The sequence below is a fragment of the Centroberyx gerrardi genome, chromosome 8 (assembly GCF_048128805.1).
Source record: "Centroberyx gerrardi isolate f3 chromosome 8, fCenGer3.hap1.cur.20231027, whole genome shotgun sequence".
NCBI lineage: Eukaryota > Metazoa > Chordata > Actinopteri > Beryciformes > Berycidae > Centroberyx > Centroberyx gerrardi.
The window spans coordinates 12,613,349-12,633,271 of record NC_136004.1 but is presented as its reverse complement, the minus strand read 5'-3'; the positions used below and the strand labels follow the sequence as shown (position 1 = coordinate 12,633,271).

General features: G+C 43.3%; 1 protein-coding gene across 1 annotated transcript; it reads left to right on the top strand.

The window, feature by feature from the left end:
- The first annotated feature begins 11,708 nt into the window (after positions 1–11,708).
- On the top strand, positions 11,709–19,294 carry LOC139930727 (rabphilin-3A-like). Its single transcript, XM_071923974.2, has 18 exons — positions 11,709–11,782; positions 11,954–11,965; positions 12,333–12,458; positions 12,548–12,677; positions 12,845–12,928; positions 13,015–13,177; positions 13,316–13,354; positions 13,996–14,181; positions 14,318–14,479; positions 16,182–16,261; positions 16,407–16,481; positions 17,427–17,536; positions 17,695–17,821; positions 17,913–17,969; positions 18,091–18,245; positions 18,447–18,528; positions 18,706–18,802; positions 18,899–19,294. Exons 1-18 carry the CDS (start codon positions 11,709–11,711, stop codon positions 19,027–19,029), a joined length of 1,890 nt encoding a protein of 629 aa, XP_071780075.1. The 3' UTR covers positions 19,030–19,294.
- Positions 19,295–19,923: the final 629 nt, after the last annotated feature.

Sequence of the window (19,923 nt, the reverse complement as noted above, 5' to 3'; positions counted from 1 at the left end):
GGCAATCATATGACCAAACAAAATTACGCATCAGTATCTGCGCCACCACCACCATCAATTCAGACTATTGTGGAAATAAACGTGTCTTCACATTTTGGTGCTGATTCCACTGATTTCTTTTGGTAGGCATCACTTACGATAAAATTGGATGAGGCGCACGTCACTGTCTTTTGGGTGCAATGGACACTTTGTCCTTTAGATGGCGCAATGTCTTCACAATTTGAAGGGATAAAGTGGAGATGAGCAAAGCTCCATATAAATTGAGACACTGAGGGAGTCTTCAGAAACCCACTTGTCACGTCTTGGAGCTACATTTTGCTGCAAAACAATATTAGCCCCAACTCAACCCAGTTTACTGAAAAAAAATGTAAGTGACAAGTAAGTGGCAACAAATTAAGTTGTTTTTAGGAATAGGCCTAATGAAGATCGGTGCTCCGGTGTTTCCAATCTGTTGTCTCTCTGCCAATTAATGCGGTAAAGAGTAAAGTTATCAAGAGACAATCTGGAAATTTCAGAGAACACAAAATGAAATGCAGAGATGACCCTTACGACAAAAAATATTGAATGACCTAGTAATTCTTAAAAAATATCATACAGCTAGTATTGGACGATGTAGGATAAAAAAAAATAAAGTACCAAAACGCAGGTTAAGGCACAACAGGCGCACTACAAGGCCTTATATGAACATTATAGAAATGTTATGGTGATGTTTAGTTAGGGCTTAGTTTGGTAAGCCAAATTTATAAGGCAAGCTCGGGGACTGAACAAATCTAATAGGGTTGCGCTTTGGGCTGTTACAGAGACAATTGGAGCAGGTGATGATTGTCCACTTGAGCATCAGTGTTATCACTTTGGATCCAGGGGTTTCCTTCCCAGGGTACCAAGGGCTTTCCATCCTCCACAGAGGAGAGAGGACGAGTTCCCACGCAGTGTGGAGATCAGCTGTGCCTCTAGCGACAGGCAGCGCAGGAATACGCTACAAAAGTACTCCTGTAGGCAAAAAAATAAAAACACAGGCTTTGGTGACTGGCACCATGCGCAATGACTGACTTTGTGGTTGGATCCAAGCGCTGCACAGAAATTTAGTCCGCATCATTCCCTGACAAGCTTCCTGAGAGGGAGAGAGCGGAGACGGGCTGGATTCTCAGGTAGGGTATCCGATCGCCTTCGAAGGATTTTGAAACATTGCATCCTCAACATAAACCACTGTAAGGTTATTGCATTCAGTCAGTAGCTCAGTGAATTACAATTTCTCATTTACGAATTGAATGAATTAAGGATTTCATTCACAAGAGACGAGACTGAAAATGATCTGCTACAATGAAACATATTTCATTGCATGTATTTTCTCATATGATGAAACACATTTTCATTGCCTTTATGAGCCAGTTACTTATAGAGCCATTTGAAAATGGCTTTTTATGAATGTCTGCAAGGCAGTGAATCTGCATGAGGCTGTGACTAATTAACCTATATGAGGTGCTAATTATGCAAATGAACATATGATAGACTGCTTTGTTATTTCAATGGTTTCTTGATAAAAAAAAAATGCCTTATTAAAAACATTGCTATGCAATAGAATATTGCTGTCATTCATGTAGAGGCATTGTTAAAGCTGAGATTACCTTCTTATTTTGAAATGTGAAATGAAACAAACTACAGCTTTGGTGCTATGATTATGTAATTGATTGATAATACTACTACTGATAATACTTTATTCATGAACGATTATGCTAAAAAAAAAAGCACTTGGTGTATAGCTTAATAATAGCCCACCGTCTTCATCCCTACACCCCCCTCTCTTCCTCCCTCCCCTCCCCAAGCTTCATTAAAATGAGACTGGTGGCTGACTGCACTCCTGCAACACGGGTGCTTCCTTGTTGCAGATCTGTTCTAAGAAAAACAGACCTGGTAAGTCATTTGGGAGGTTGTGTGGTTGCGGTCCCTGGGCGTTGCTGCAGGATTTTAGGAGCACACATTGGGGCTTGATGTGCCTGCAGGCTAGGAGGAAAACATCAATGATGACTGTGTCTCCCAGTGCTTATCTGGGCAGGGCAGCTCAACTCCAGCTGTGCCACAGGACAGGTGACTCAGTCGCCTACTTGTTGTGACGACGATATCTCGTTCTGCACCCATGGGTTATGGTCAGAGCGCTGTGTGTAAACAGAGGCAAAGACCCACCATGGACTTATTGCAGTCCATTGCTACCAGCCTTAGTATGGAGGGAGGATGGGAAAATCGAGGTTTGGAATCCTCCCCCCACTTCCACCATCTCCAACCCCTCACATAGACCTGAAGCATGGGGATTAAATGGGGGAGGGGAAAAAAAAAGACTGAATGAACGGTTTGAGATTTCTGCAGCTGCCTCCTCTCACATGAACAACCACCACAGTGATTGGACGACACCCTTATGCTGCCACCTCTCTCTCTGTCTTCATCCCCCCCCCCCCCTCTCTCTCTCTCTCTCTCTCTTTCTCTGTCAGCCTATCATGATGCCATGTATACAGAGAAAGAATGGAAGAAGGATAAAATATGTTTAGGAAGACGGAAAGACGTTTCTTAGCTCATATCATATAAGGCAAGAGAGAAAGACAGAGGTAGAGAGATGGAGGGAGGAATAGGAAAGATGGGTGTTTAGGGAAGAGGTGAAAAAAAAAGAGATGGAGGAACGAAGTAAGTGCTCTGCACGCTAACTGCATTATTTAAAGCTGGAGGATACAAGGCAGCTGTATATACCCAGAATCCCGTGTCTTTGGCTTGTCTTCATTTTCCCCCTCTAACCATGCTGTCTTTTCAATTGATACTATTTATAGCAATGGTGAGAATCAATCAAGCAAGATGGATCATTTGTAACAAATTGCAACCATATTTCTTGATGTGAGAGCAGGTCTACTGATCCACTGACACTGATATTGAAACAATGACCCCATATGCATGGGCTTTGAAAGTTGGTACAGACATGCCCTTGTGTGAACACACAGACTGGTACACACACACACACACACACACACACACACACACACACAGACAGTGTTTAATCATTCTGATTCTCCTCCTCTGATCTTGCTGTTACCATGGCCACAGTTGGTAAAGGTACATGACTCCTCCATGTTCCTCAGTACTGTTCAAAATCCCTATATGGAGCTATAAACCCAAATCATAGATTATACCCAGAATCTCTGTATGTTTTTACGCCCCGCTTTTGAATATGTTGTCTGCTAAGAATACCTATTCTGTCATTTGTGGCTCAGCTTCAAAAGGGAGTGGCTGTGTGCTCAGATTCTCATCAGGCCAGTGGATGAGAATCAATTCATTAGTGGAAATCCCAGCCTCTCTGAAACTGGTGATTAGATCTACCTAAACGCTCTGGTATATTGGAGAAGACAGATGTAATTAGTGTGGCCTTTAAACCAGATGCCTCCAAGAGAGCGAGGGGTTAAAAATCAAAAACAGCCTTTCTGTTGTCTGGAATCGGGCTGTGGTTGGATCCACTTCGCCACTGAGATATCAACATATCTGTAAACAACATCTTTTTCCCATCTGCTGCCATTCCACATCTCTGTTGAGACACACATTTAGCCGATTATCACCGTCACTGTGCACATATTGTAGCTGCTGTGATGCTCATGCCCCGGAGGATCAGAGAGCGAGCCAAATGATCACCTTTCAAGCCGAGCGCTGTCCGCTGAGTTTTTTGCCTGAAAAGTCGGGCTAAAGATTATTTTTAGTGTTGCGGTGTTTTCAGACTCGAACAGGCTCTCGTTTGCAAACAGAGATCTGCTAAAAACACTCAGGGGCATTGTACCTGCTGGTTGGCTGGGACGAGAGGGAGGGTCAGATATCCAGCAGCTGAACTGTGCCAGATCCTCAGAGCCGGCTTCCTGCAGCATGACCAGGGGCAGAATCACGGCCATCACACCGAGGGACCGAAAGGAGATGGGACATGTTCCTTTTTATATTACCAGCCATGGAAATGATCTCAACAGACCCAACAGCTGTAGTTTAATTCTTGTGAGTAGCAAATTGATGCATAATTGCTTTAGGATGGACATTTAGCATGCTGATTTAATGCCCCCTGTCTGATAATACCTGTTTCTTAGAGATAAGATGAGTGGAAATTGAAGGAGAGTGACTGACCAATGCATCTGCAGCTAATTCTCAAAGTCCCACCTCTTACCTCTGGGGCATGCAGGGATGAATCACCATCAGCCAGGCAAATTAGAGACTTACTGCAGGCCCTTGCTGGAGTGTGGTTAGGTGAATGCTCCATGTTTGATGTGTGGCATCACTATACGCGTGCATAGCGTTTCTAGAGGGAAGCCTGGACAAAGGCAATCAGAATCTTAGAGAAAATGTGGGACAGGAAGCATTTTTTTGGTGAGTTTGAGACAGGATACGGACTGCTAATTCCGTGTGTACGTGGTGCTGAATTTTTTTCAGCCATGTCTGTCTCCAGTACCCCCCCTGCTCCGTCCTGTTGGATGGGGCTGCCATGATAGCGGGGTATTAACAGCACGATAGCTTGTCGGTCACTGGATGGTCTTTCCTGTTTGTTCTCCAGCGATGCGGGACCTGGAACCAAGCCTGCCGAGAGGATGTAGTTGTGTGGATCTGAAACGGCGCGACACTCTCACATTTGAGAGGTGAAGTGTCCTCACAGATGGTTTCACAGATGGTCCCCGTCAACCCAATTGTATGACTGAAAACATGGATAATTTGTCCATGCCATAGACTTGAAGGACCCACTTCCCAGACGGTCTCTTTTTCCCAAGACGCATCCCAACAGTCTCTTCTGTCTCTTCTCTCTTCTGTAATCTCCCCTTTCTGTCAGACCCTCTTCTGTCTCTTTCTCCCCTTTCTCCCCCAAAGCCCGCTGTACGTGTTCACACACAAAGTGTTAAAAATCTTTGTCGATAGAGGTATGAATATATAAAGCACACACTAATGCCTTAAAGCGGGGACTTATACAGAGGTAAGAGCAATGGGGGTGGGAGTTGTAAATAATTAAGAAATGCTGAGTGATGTTTTCCTCCTGCAGTGGAGGGCTACTTGGTGCAGTGCTTTACAGTCTTGTCCAAGTCCAGGCCTTAGTGTTCTGCTATCTTGGCATCTCACCTTCCTCTACCGGGGGATGGAGTTGTGCCATGCAACTGGGAGATGGCTTGTATTTTCGGTCCTTCCCACCCTGTCTCCTCACTTGTCCCTCTGGCCTAGAGCATGAGCATAAAGCATCAGCAGTCAGTTTATGAAAGGAGTTACTGTACATAGTTGATGAGACCAATGGTCAAAAGGAGAGATACGATTAATGGTGATGGGATTCAGTGTCCATTTGCAGGGATAGGAAAATGAAAATCATTTAATTAACATTTGAAATAATCTATCAGGATTCTGTTCTGTTAATCCAATCTGAGAAATCAATGGCACATTTGAGTGGCCCTTATAAACTTGTTAAATGGTAAATTCAGAACATAACCAACTTTCAGGAATGAGGTGATAGCTTGGGCGCTTGTTTAAGTCGGAAAAGTCAGCATCACAGAGATCCAAAGTAACAAATTCCACTATAATCTTCAGCCACTTGTTTCCTTGATGTAAGTGATTTTAGCACATTCTAGGAATCACAATGAGTGAGGGAGATTTTCATGTTCCATTTCTCCCACTTCACTGCAGTTGTCTCCAAAAATTAACATTTGGGTGTGCAATATCCGTAGAATCACAATAAGTCAGTGCCATATTCCTGTAGATGTTTCAATAGGCTTCATGCACAAATTCTAAGGCCTTGTTTGTGATTTTCCACTGCAAAAGGTGAAAGGTCATTCACTTGTTATAGCTGTTAAAGTTGGATATCATCAAAAAAGCCAGATACTGCTTGTTTTTATGACCTAGTCAACTATTTGGATGCCAGTTCCTAGTGGTAAAATTGGATGTTTACCTGTTTATGAAATCTGTCTGCACAAGCCTTGAGCATCTTTTTGATTTTGTAACTACCCACTCATTTGTAGCCCATATGTGTCACCACAGAATGCAAGGATCTGATTGGTCCCCTCGATGACTGATAGCCTCTGTGTGATTCAAGGAATCTTCCACTAGTTCAGGGTGTTGGTTGATGTATGTTAGAACATTTATAATTAACATATTTAACAACAGTATAGAAAGACAGTGTCATTATAATACTGTATTTACATGACAATAGACCTTGTAAAGGTTGTAAAGTAAATAGTGTATTCAATAGATTTCACTTCAAAATGCTATATTTTGGAAAATAAATTTCTGCCTGAAATTCATTACTCAAAGCACAGATGATCTATCCTTAATAACTATCTTGTAAGCAAAGGCCTTAAGATGACTCATAACTTTAACAGTTACAATTAGTGCTTTACTTTCTTGGCAGCAATAATTATGCAAGATTAGGTGCCAGTTTGTTTTTTAAAATAGTGACCATTTCATTTTGGAATGAAACTCTTCATTTAATAACAAGACTTATGCAAGCTATTTTCAATAAGGTGTTGAGATTGTAGTGAGGTTGAGATGGTAACATAATTGCTAATGATTTTTGTTGCTAATTTTCTGCAAGTGGCATATCAGAGTTTTAAGAAAGCCCAGCACGAGTGGGGTAGGGCGGATTTGACTAGAGCTTGTGAGCAGTAAGCTGCACTAACATGCATCATTGTCCCCATTTTTTTTTCTGCTCAAAATATAGAGAGCTGTGTAATTCAGGCCAAGGATAACAAACACTGCTATATTTCTGTAATTACTAGAAACTTTCTAATATTGTCTTCTTTAAGTTCAAAGGATTTTTTCGATTGGTGGATTTGACTTTGGTGCAGATGACTGTTTTATCTCCAGTACTGGATTAGACGGGTTCAGATTGGCTCTCAAATAAAAGTCTGTATTTAAGGATGTGTTTGAAGAAGTGATTTAAAGGAAAACACTGATCAGTCTAAGCTGCTCAGGCAGAGGTTCCAAAGCCTAGAGCCCCCACAGGAAAGGCCAGATCATCATAGACTGGGGCTAACAGGGTCCTGCCTGAGGATTTCAGGCTATGCTCCAGCTCATAATAGGTTAAAACAATCTGAGCTGCAGCTATAGGAGCCAGGCCTTAGAGCAAGGAAAATTACAGTACATTGAAATATAGGAGTCAATGTTTTTTATTTGCAGAATTAACTGTAACTCAAAGTATTTATGCCAAATTGATAACTATTCCAAGACATGTATGCAACTTATGGGAGGTGACTATGAAAACTCTTGAATCATTATGCAATCTAGTATTTTGCCTAGAAATATGGCATGGTTGTGATTCTCTTGGACACTATAGGGCAGCAGTGAAAGAACATGTGGTCAGGTGAAAACAGGTATAAGAATAAGAAGAACACAGGACTCTGTGTCATGCTTGCTTTTTACCAAACATCTATTCATCACACTCACTCAATAATTAATGTTGTCTTTGGATAGATCATTGCTTCTAGTTTTGCTTGGTTGCTTGCATTTGATTCTGGCTTCAAAATAATGTGAATTATTAACATCTAAAGTCGCACAGGGCAGTAACAGCCTATGGCCCAGTCATGGTCCTACTTGCAAGGAGGCAGGAAAATATTTGTCACAACAATCTGAAATGCTTGCACTAAGGTTATTGAGTCTTTAATAGGACACACAGCACAATGTTACAGCTGAGGAACCATTACTGGGTGCAACATACTAAAAAAATGTATATGGTTACACCAAGGTTATTGAGTCGTAAATAGTGTTGATATTCTGTGCTGATATGAACATCAATTCTGGCATCTACCTATGCTTAGTACCGCTTAGTACCTCTCAAAAGGGGTTGGAAGCAAGTGCTGACGAGGCTGTCACCTTAGACCGCAGGGACTCTGCAGCAGCCAGTATGGACTGCTGGTGGACGATGGCTGGTGGCTACATCAGGGCTTTAAGTCTCCACGCATAAATAAGTTTCAGTCCTAGGTAGGCCTATCACACTAAGAGTGCAGTCTTGATGAAAGATTAATTAAAGAGAAACCAATCGTGGGGCTTTGCATTGATCCCAGAATCTCATTATCCCACTTTAGAAATGTCCTTCTTGGAGGATGGCGAGGGAATTCTTGCCCTGGAATTCACGCTCAGTACCATGTAGTACCATATCATTATATTTTAAAAGGTTTACAAATAGGGCAGCACATAGCAAGGTACATTAGAAAATCAGAGGAATGGCACAGTGGCTATTATCCCATGTGATATACAGTGCAGATGTTAGCAGTCCCCCTCCGTTTATTTCTATATGCTGGACAGAAAGAGGGAATGTCTTGTCCTTCCCTTTTTCCCTCTTCAAATTATGAATACAATACAAAATATTTTTTGTATTTGTAATAAATGTAAAAACGTTGTTTGTTGAGTAAAACCTCGCTGTTGCACATTGTTCTTTGAGCTGATCCCACTCCAGGGGAACTGGAGATGACTCTCTTTTCTTTATCCCCATCCCCCCTTGAGCTCTGGGATGCTGCGTCCATAATGATCCATGCTGGATCAATCCATCAATGCCTTCCTGCACTATTGTCACTCTGCTTGCTATCTCCAGTTCTTTGTGCCACAAACGTGTACCAAAGTCTTGAAAAAAAATGGTCTGCTACCAGTCCAGTCATACGTGCTGCAGTAATGCATCAAAGAGCTGCTGTTGAAACAATAACAACAAATGCGTCCAGATTAATCTGTACATATGCCTGATAAGACTTAAAGCTTGTGCTGAGCATTCATATGAAGTATCCAAGGAGAATGCATGGTTGCGCTGCTAAAAATGGAAGGAAAATGTTTTTGTGTAGGGGTTGCACTGGGAGTTGTGTGTGTGTCCCTGAAGATGGACCGATGCAGATTTGTATTGACTATCCTCTTAGGCCCTTGAGTGAGACGCAGGTTTCTAAATTGGTCCACTCCACCCCCATATGAAATGCTATACAGGAGAGATCCTGCTGTGTGGATGAGTTACGATGATAAGGCAGATGACTATCTGAGTCGATGCTTGCGGTGATTCTCCCAGTCTCCCTCTGGTCTTTCCTTTTTCATCTCACACATTATCTATTACTATTCAAGCCTAGTGCATTTCGTACAGACTAACGGTGGTTTCTCCACGGTTCCCGGGCACCACTTTGTGCATCGCTGCCTCTCAAACCCTCGTCACTCAGGCTTCGTGACATTTTGAAAAATTGCAGGAGATCATCAGCTGCTTTTCAGAGCAGAATCCACCACCTGACTGAGTCATCATACATGAGAGGGAAACACGTACAAGATGACTGTGGCACCAAGTCAGAGGCACAGATGACGCAGATTGGTTGCGTGTGTAAACTCAATAGCCTGGTCACTGAATGGATGAGTCTCACAATGATATCTAAACCCTGGAATAGCAAGGCTCAACCTGACATTTTGCAGCTATATTTTTGAACATGCAAATTTTAAACATTTTGGGATGTGAAAACTTAAACCTTCACTGCCTACTCTGAACGTAGATGAAACCTAGAATTGCCGTCTGTACTCTATATGCCTGAAGCATGTGCAGTATATGCCGAGAGCTCTTCATGTGAGAGGTGTGTATGTGATGCAATCCTTCAAGCTATCTTTTGAATGCCGCTGCTAATTAGATTCTCACTTCAGCAAAGATGTTCACTCTCATAGCCCTCGTCTTTGATGCAGCAACATCTATCCACAGCGTCAGAGAGCTATGACCAGTCTGGGTGAATGATTATCCAGCCCATGTCTGAATGTCTCTTTATATTTCTGCCTCTCTCTCTCTCTCTCTCTCTCTCTCTCTCTCTCTCTCTCTCTCTCTTTCTCTCTCTCTCTCTCTCTCTCTCTCTCTCTCTCTATCTCCATCGACCTCCCCAGGACAATCATCTTGGACAAAAGTGGGATAATTCATTTTGTGCAGTGAAGGAGAGCCATGGTTGTGAGACCCAGTGTATAGGATGTATACAGTCGGAGTAATGCCCCCCTAGGGTGCTGCTGAAAAGGGGAATAAGACAAATGCTCTCCTAAGACTGGCTTGGCTAGATGCAGCAGCATCGGAGGGACAAGCCCACACCCAGAGTGTCTATTTATAGCACTGTAAATTTGTTGTTATTTTGTGAATCCTGCAGGCAATACAGCAACAGATAGAGTTCAAAAGGTATGTCGGTTGACGTTACACGGTATAATACGTATGGTTGAACTAGAGAGACTCGTGTTCATTGTCAGCACCAGTTTTGTGTGTTGGAGGTTTATACGCCACAATCCACAGCAGTGTCACACCCTCTCCCTCTCTCTCTCTCTCTCTTTCTCTCTCTCTCTCTGTTTTCACTCCCTCCAATGCTCTACAGTGCTAGTCTTGACTGCTGTGGATTGATCGCTTGTGAAAAGCTGAAGACAAATGAAACTTATTGATTTTCCTTTTTTTACGTTACCGTTACGCATTCCTTCTCTCTCCGTCTCTCTCCTGAACCTGCTCCCTCCCTCTCATCAAATCACAATTTCTAACTTTTGAACGTCTCAGACAGAAGCTCCAGAGACACTGAGCCCCTCTGAAGGACCAGTGCTGCTCAGTCTTTTGTGGACCCTGCTGGCCCTCTCAGCCTCCTGGTTCATCCCCTCAGGACATGTCCCCTGGCCTGTGGCTGCCGCAGCGTCGCTCCACGTATTGTCTGGTGGAGACTTGCAGCAGCTCTAAGTCAATTGCACAGGGCAGCCACACACACTCAGCAGACATGCCCATAGGCGCTCGCCCTCGCTGATTTCTGTTGACATCTTTGTGTCATTTTTACTATATCACTCTGTGGAATTGAATTGCTCAGTTGTTGCATCATATGGATTATGGGCATTGTAAGTAGGAATAGGTTGATATTGATGGCGAGGTTTTAGAAATAGGCTTGGCAAGAGTAGATGGTACAGGGTGGACAACGAATTTGCCACCAATAAATGGCATATGTTATTAAATAGGGCGTATGATTTTTTATGTATGCCAATACCTTGTTGCTGATATTGTGTTGCTCATAGTTGGGGGTAAACCCACCTAAACTCACTTTACTTTCCCCCGTTTTCAGGCTTATTATGTAAGAGCATAGTAATCATCATAGTAATTAAGTATCTGATGAAGGTTATGGAAAGACCTTTAAGGGGAGAAAGGTAACTATTGCTCTTCTGGAATATATAATTGAATTTTGTTACTACTGGTGTTTGTTTGTCTTATGATGGTCACCAGCTGGAGGTCATCATTTACCCACCTTTTATTTGCTCCTACATCACTGCACTTAGGCAATTAACATAAGTGCATCTGGTGACTAGCCAATTTGAGGTCAGCACCGTCCTGGCTCACAAATTTGGAGCAAATGTCCGCACTGATGAGGGAGCAGCCCGTGTTAATGCTTAAGTCAGCGCTGCATAAGAGATAAGGACAGGAGATAGCTTTGCTTTCCTGCAAGAATTCAATACATTGAGGTTTTGCGCTTAAGCTGTGAAGGTAAAGATGTTAAAGGCATTACATCCCAACCTGAACTGGACAGTTATCTCATCTAATGTAAGCCTCAGTGAGAAGCTTGGTGAGAAGAGGTGCCAACTAAATAAAGATCTTTTGACCACAGAGTTCGCATTTTTTTACATGACATTAGGCAAAGATTGTTGTTTGACTACTTCATGGTGCATTTATCTCTCTCTGGCTTCCTGTCTATCCACCTGCAGACAGCGATAGTGCAGCAGCCATGACGGACACGGTGATGGGCGGCAGCTCGGATCGCTGGGTGTCCAACGACCGGCAGAGGAGCATGCATGCCAAGTAAGCACGAGTATCAGCACGGCAGGGTACACTGGGCATAGCGGGCGCCATGCTGTAATCACTGGGAACAGCTGCTGTAGTGATGTTAACCCCTTCTATGCCTCCACCAACACTAAACTGTACCCTCCTTTTTCTCTCCTGCTTGCTTTCCATGTGTGATCTGTGACACAGTGATAAGGAGCAGTAAGTAGACAAGCTCCCACTCCATCTCTCTTATCTCTCTCCCTGCATTGTGTAGATCCACTCTGTGACTGAGTGTTTAGAAAGCAGTGTAATGTGTAGATGGTTGTAAATGCATATTCATTCATTAATGATTTGTGCACATGTATAGTGCACAGTTAACTGCTGAATGTTTGCACAATGTGCATTTGTCCGCCCAATGTACATTCTCTATGTGATATGCTCTGTGCTCCTCTATCCAGTGTTTTTGTTTGCTCCATTTGTCCAAACATTGAATGTGAAGTACTTATGCAAATGTGTGATTGGACATAATTTTAGTAAAAGCATAGAAGCAATGTAACCTCAACTGGAGAATATGTTTGGCTGACAGGGGCAACTGGACCATGCAGCCAGGCCCTGGTCCTGGTCCAGACCTGACAGATGAAGAGAAGGAGATTATAAACAGTGTGATCGCCCGTGCTGAGAAAATGGAGGCCATGGAGCAGGAGAGAATTGGGTGAGACATCCTGGACCATGGACTGGTTTCTATAGATATAGAAAGACAATATCACTCATTGAGACTGATGAGACCCTGTCTTGTTGCAGGCGCTTGGTAAACCGTCTGGATGACATGAAGAAGACAGTGTGTGGGGACGGAGTGTCCCGCTGCTTGCTGTGTGGGGAGCAGCTGGGCTCACCTGGGGTCAGCTCAGTGGTGTGTGAGGACTGCAAAAAGGTAGGAATGAGTCGGCCAATTACTAAGCGGCAACAAAACAACCCACTCCACTGTGGCAGCTCTGATAAATCTTGACAAAATACAAGTGGTCATGGTCCGTGAGTTGTGTATATGTGACATTGTAAATGGTGAGCAGTCGGAAACCTTTATTTTCTCCTGTCATGTAGAACATGTGTACCAAGTGTGGAGTACAGTGTAACAGTCGGCCACGCTCTGTGTGGCTGTGCAAGATCTGCAAAGAACAGCGAGAGGCAAGTGTTTTTCACTGGCGAGCTCTAACAGAAAAGAAATGTCAGTTGTGAAGCCTACGATAGTAACATTTTTCTGTTTCTCTTAGGTGTGGAAGAGGTCTGGTGCCTGGTTCTTCAAAGGCTTCCCTAAGCATTTCCTGCCTGCGCCTATGCCAATAGCTAAATCCAGAGAGGCTGCAGAGCCCAAGGGGCCACCAGCCTCTGGGCCCAGGGAGGCAGCAGCCCAGCCACAGCCACGGGGTAGAAACAGTCAATATGTGCCCCTTCAGCTTTAGTCCGCAGTCTATTTGAATCATGATGAATTCATACATAAAGGGAATTGCACAGTCTTAGCACCACTTTTGGTTTGTCGATAGAAACATTTGGTTTTCTCTCTGTCTCTCTCAGGTCAGAGTCAGGCTCCTACCTCTGGGCAGCAGGTTTCAGGCAAGTTATCTCATCAATATCAGGAAACCAAAAAAAAAAACTACCAAAATAACCAACGCTTGTGAGATTTCCATTTCTCAGCAGCACCGCCAGTTGCTTTTTAAACAACTTTTCAAAGTACCACCTCTTCAGTCTCATCAGATCAGCATCTGTACGCCCTCCTCTCATTGCTCTTCTCCCAACCATCAAACCTTTCATCTGCTTCCCAAATTTGGCAGCACCGCCCACTGTTGCAGGGGAGGGGATGAGGAGCTCAATTAAGCTGTTGGGAAGTGCATGCTGTGACATGGGAGGTGCCTCCAGGTGGTGCTGGCATGATGGGTCATACCGAATCATCTCACATTTTCAGCACAATTACCTGTGCAATCTGATATCCCCATAAAAGAAAGAAGTAGCTGAGAAGACGTGCAGACTATATAACCGCAGCATATAGTCGGCTGCCACAGCTTGTTGTACTGTATGTAGGTCAATGCCTTTGCAACGAAAAAGCTGCAACATCAAAAGTATCCGGAGAGACTAGGGAGTATTACAGATTCCACTGCAGCGGGGGCTGGAAGTGGTGTGATTATGTGTGTGTGTCTGTGTTGTGTGTGTGTCTGTGTATGTATGTATGTATGTATGGCATTCATGCGTATTTTTAGGAGCAGAGCCACAGGGCCGTGCTGGTTACCCACCTGTGGCCCCTAAACCATCGGAGGTGCGTATGGCCACGGGCGGGGCCGGTCCTGGCTACACTGACCAGGGCGGCCCAGTAGTGATGAAGAAGGCTGTGACGGTCCAGAGCTCCAGACCTCAGCCTGCTGCATCTGCCGCCATGGCCCAGCAGGGTAAGGGCCAGCCAGGACAAAAATCACTGAGAAATCCCCTGCATCACCCGTTTGCTCCTGAAGTGTTCCAAGCATATATTGTAACTCTAGATGTGGGTTCTTTTGTGCAGTCTAAGAGGATTGTATGTGGTTGTAGGTTCAATGGCGGCAGATGGAGGCGCTCCAGAGCAGAGAGCGCCTCCTGCAGTACGGGAGGAGAGGAGGCAGCCTGCTGCTTACAGCGCTCCCCCCGCCCGGCAGCAACCTCCCCCAGCTGAGGAGGAGGAGGAGGCCAACGACTACGACTCTGATGAAGCCAGTGAGTGTTCACCATCTGCCCGCTCATTTCATGGAGTAAGGTGGCTGATGCCCATGTACAATATTTAGATTAGCTTTACCTCATGACAGTTTGACTGTGACTGCTCTCCTCTTGTTTTCAGGTAAAAAGGACTAGATGGGGTGCTTTCTAAATGAATCAAAACATATTGTGATGTATCATAGTACTGGGCATTGATGTGCAATATTTTCCTTAATTTGGCAGCATTACTATTCCCTTTAGTGAGTCTGAGTCATACCGTGTCGAAGCTGAATTTCTGCCTTTTAGTCTGCTGGTAATATTTCATGTCTATAAATTGTCCAATAGTGCTAGCAGACAGCAAGTATCATTCTGGCAGAATCTATTGAGCCTGGTAGAAGATGATAAATGATAAGCGCCATATGTTATCCAAGCAGAGGAATCAATACCTTAGAACTAAAGCAGAGGAGGACGTGAATGAGTCAATAGTGACACATAAACTATGTAATTGTGCAGTTTTTTGTGTATATCCCCTCTGAGTGATGAGAATGGTGCCATGTCAGTCATGTTCTGTGCCTCCAGCAACAAACGGCCTTTATTCTTTCTCTGGGGGATCGGGCGTTAATTTACTTTATTGAGGTCCGGGAATACGGAGCAGTGCAAATAATTTGAGATACAACAGGGCTGACGGGATATAGATTCCCCTTGTGTTTGATATAATCCCCTGTGTTAAGAGTGAAAATGGCAGAAATAGCAATGGTTTCACTGTGCCTGTTCTCTGTGGAGTTGCGAGGGTGAGAACAGATAGGTCCTGCGGTGCCGACTGGTCTCAATAGCTCAGCTGGTGATAACTGCTTCAGTGTTGTTGTGCTCTTACATCTAGATGTCCTGGTTGTGCCTTTCAGCTCAGTAAAGCAAATATAGGTTCAATACAATTTGAATGGTGTAGTTTAATAGATATGCTTGTCAAATGTGATTTACATTTTGAACTTAAGGTATGCTGGTAATCATATTTATTTGAGATCCATTCTGTGCGAATGCGTGCTTTGATAGCTATCTTATCTAATCTATAAATATATTTAATTATAAAAACAAACTGGACGAGCTGGGGCTGCTTAGTGTTGGAAGAGTTTCAGAGCACTGCACTTACATACAGACCCTACAGGACCTACCGGCTGGTAGCTAAACTCAGCACTGGGACGTTTACTGTTAAATAAGAGGATTAACAAATTAGATTTGATTATTTTGTCTGCTAACAGCTACGCTAACCATTGTTACTCCTTCACAGAAAATCTGTGAGGGTAGTATTTTCAGTCTTTTTTTACCCATAACCTTGTTTTCTGAATGCCCTCCTTTGAGAGTCGTGCCTTTATTTGATTCCTTTTATATTGTAGCCTCTGCTTTGTTATGAGATTACCTGCTATTTCTTTAGGTAGGAGGCTCTGAATATGTTCCGCGATCTTGGCTCAAGACTGCTCAATCCAATTTACAGCACATTTAAGGGGAAGCTGGGCCTCATTGTGATTCAGCATTAGTGTCTGTCGAATCTTGATGTGCTAGTGTGTCCATCCTGTGCCAACGCCAATACTCACTAATACTCACAAGCAGAGTCTCAATGTTGTTTAATTAGAAGAGAGTCTTTCCCTGTATTTATACTCTTAATTATTCTAGGGCAAACACAGCCTCTCTGTAGTCTAATGTAATGACTGGTCTGCGTTTCTTTCAGCCACTCTGGGCTCTCTAGAGTTCAGTCTGCTTTATGAGCAGGAAAGCAACAGCCTCCACTGTAGCATCCTCAAAGCAAAGGTACCACCCATCTCCTCATGCTCTCACACATTGGGACAATTAAAGTGAAGTGGTTTATGTTGAAAAGCTCCTGGACGGTACTTTAGCTTTATGGCTCTCTGCTGTCCTCATGGTGTGATGGACACTGTGCTATTTCTCTCTGCAGGGACTGAAGCCCATGGACTCAAATGGACTAGCAGATCCCTATGTCAAGCTTCATCTGCTGCCAGGGGCTAGTAAGGTGAAAGAACCACCTTTACACCAAGCATTTGCCTCTTTTAAAAGATTTATTTCCTGAATGTCCTGTTTAGGAAAAAGGAAGAACGGTGATTATTAGACTCCTGTGGTTCAGCTAGAGGCCTTCCTGCAAGCTCAAGTCTGACACCTTGTGGTGTAAACATGCAACATCTTATTACTCATAAACTGGCCATAGATCTATTGTCTAACACATTGGGTGAGATATTGTGCCATAAGTGAAAGTGTTAGTGTAAGCATAGTGTAGGCCAGTGTAGGTCTGATCAGTGCCAAGTGGAGAAGGGAGCAGTTCTTGGATGCCAAAACTTGCTGTTGAACCTTCTGGAGGTCAATTCAATGAAACACCCATGTAGATGCTCACCCTGGTTAAATGGCACAAGGAATTACATACATCAGTTCTTGTGTAGTGGTAAGAACTTGTCCCAAACATATATCCAGTTTCTTGTCCTGATGTGCCACTTAAAGTCGAGATGAAACGGCATTTCGAGAGTATCTAACTTCCGTATCGTGATGTATTTCCGAGTGAAACAGGAAAGACAGGCGGGACATAACGTTGGGAGGAATTTGATTTGAACGTTGAAAAGTGGGTGTGTCATAACACCCGAAGACACACCGAAGTACCATGCTGTTGCTAGCTAGCTAACTAATGAATCTTAGCCTCTTAGCTCTGTGCGCTAAAAGTTGAAGATTGATTGATGGGTGGATGCCATGATATTATTGGTTGAAATTAGTTACGGGCATGCTTACGTAAGCACACGGCATATTTTGTTTTACAGGAAGAAAACATGATTGAATTTTGATATAAGAATACAATGAAATTGATTTTTGGTATTTTTTTTGGCATATATTGTTAAATAGGTGCACAGTATGACCGGGGATGTGATCTAAAAGGGTTAAAAAGGCATTTTTCATTTCATCTCGTCTTTAACAGTCTACGAAGCTGCGCACAAAGACCTTGAGGAACACCCGCAACCCCGCATGGAACGAGACTCTCACCTACCATGGGCTTACAGATGAGGACATGCAGCGTAAGACCCTCAGGTGGATACCTCAAGCAGCCAAACATGAATCACACAGTACTTAGCAGCTATTTGATCATCCGCTATCATTTCTTGCTTCAAACATGATCTGCCCTTACATGACTTCCTCCAATGGTGCAACACGTCCAAATGATTAACTTTTTGTTTTGATTTGCACAGGCTGTCTGTCTGTGACGAAGACAAGTTTGGGCATAATGAATTTATTGGGGAAACCCGAGTGGCCCTGAAGAAACTGAAGATGAACCAGAAGAAAAACTTCAACGTGTGTCTCGAGAGAGTTGTCCCCGTGAGTGGAATTCATTTACAGTCAAGCAATGCTGTGCTCTCCTTGTCTGAATCTCTTATTGACCTGCTGTATAATGTTGCTCCCTTCACAGACAAAGAGAAGTGGAACAGCCGGGGCGGCTCGAGGCATTTCTCTCTACGAGGATGAGGCAAGACTTTATTACCAGCATGTTTAAACGTGACAGATTCCTCCAGAAGTTCATACAAATCTTTTCATGAATCTCCCTGAACTATCTCACATCCCCCTCTGCTCTGTCTTTCATTCCCCAGTCAGGGAAAGATGGTGCGGAGGTAGAGGAGCGAGGCCGGATTCTGATCTCCCTCATGTACAGCACCCAGCAGAACCGTCTCATCGTGGGCGTTGTGCGCTGCGTTCACCTGGCTGCCATGGATGCTAATGGCTATTCTGACCCATTTGTCAAAATGTGGGTTCCACGATGGTTGAGATTATTTCTTTGTTGTTGTGTTGGATTGTAACGAGGGTAGCACCAGGCCATCAGTTGTTATCAGTACAGTGAGGAAGCTGACAACATACAAAATGATGTTACTCTGAGTAGTAGATTTAGATTGTAAATCTATGAATGCAGAATAATGGCAAAAAAGTAAAGTATATATACCATTTACAGATTTCTGAAACCCGACATGGGGAAAAAGGCCAAGTGCAAAACACAGATCAAGAAGAAGACCCTAAACCCAGAGTTCAATGAGGTTCGTATTGCAATTCATGGTGAAAGGCAGCAATAAATAGAAATGACTCAGCATTTTGTCTTAAATTATCATTGAATCAGTGTATTGATATTTTTTGCAACTCAAGTATGAAAAATGTCCCTCTTGGGAGATATCTTTGGGAATGATAAATTAATTTCTTTCTTGATTAAATTTCAGGAATTCGGCTATGAGATCAAACACAGTGAACTGGCCAAGAAGACTTTAGATATCTCTGTGTGGGACTATGATATCGGGAAATCCAATGACTACATCGGTAAGTTATTTTGGGGATTTGATTAGTACCATTCTTTTGATGATCCACCTGCTCTACACCGGACAAACACCTTTAATGGTTCTTCCTGTTGGACAGGTGGGTGTCAGCTGGGTATCACTGCCAAAGGAGAGAGGCTGAAGCACTGGTACGAGTGCTTGAAGAACAAGGACAAGAAGATTGAGCGCTGGCACACCTTGATGAATGAGAATCACATCTCTAGCGATTAACCACTTGCCCCCAAACTGCATGAGCTAAAACCTCCCTACTCGGTCCACTTCCCTTCTCCTAAGGCACTTTTTTTTCCATCGTATTCTTTTTTGTCTGTTCTTCTCTCCTGTCCTCTACCTGACCGACACACAGGCATCGCTCTCATGCCTCCCTCTCCCTGATGTAATGTGCCCTCTCCTATCTATTCCTTAACTATTTCTCTGCCTGTGCTGAGACTTAATCTGCCCGTGGAACTTTTCAAAAGGCAAAACATGGCATACTAAAAATGAATTGGAGATTATTTCATGAATGCAACCAAGACATCTAGACTTGAAAGTGCAACATTTTAGTGAAGAATTGCATAAAGACGATCGTGCCTGTCAATGATGTTATGTACTATACTGAACTCCACACATCCTTAGCTAAAGAAAATGAAATTTGAATTGCACTGGCACAGAACAAGAAAAGCAATATGTTATGGCATCTAAGGTCACCACCATCGTCCAAGGCCACAACATTCATTAAGTTCCTTGGAGTGGCAGGGTATCATTTTTTGATTTCTTGTGTAATTACATCACGCTGTAGTGTAACACTTGTATGAGCATGCAAAGCCACAGACATAAGAAAACAGTGAACACGCAGCTGCACCTTCAAATATTTCAACTGTGCCCGATGTCATGGACATATATTATCATGAAGAAATGTTTACATATTGATACATTGCTCAGGTTAGGATAGAAATTACAGAAATCTGGTCTATACATGATTCATAAATCAATGGACCATGCGCTAGATGAATCTTTCATCAGTTGCTGTTAATGTGTGTCTTAAAATTATAGCACACCTAGTTGAATATTATGAATTTTTATGTCTGATTATTCAAGCTGTGACTTTTGAGTTTGTGGGAAATGTTA

Excerpts from the sequence above, each read along its gene's own strand:
- LOC139930727 (XM_071923974.2), top strand. The coding sequence starts at position 11,709 with ATGACGGACACGGTGATGGGCGGCAGCTCGGATCGCTGGGTGTCCAAC. Across the intron at positions 16,482-17,426 it reads TGCTGCCAGGGGCTAGTAAG|TCTACGAAGCTGCGCACAAA; the intron begins GTGAAAGAACCA and ends CGTCTTTAACAG. Across the intron at positions 17,537-17,694 it reads ATGCAGCGTAAGACCCTCAG|GCTGTCTGTCTGTGACGAAG; the intron begins GTGGATACCTCA and ends TGATTTGCACAG.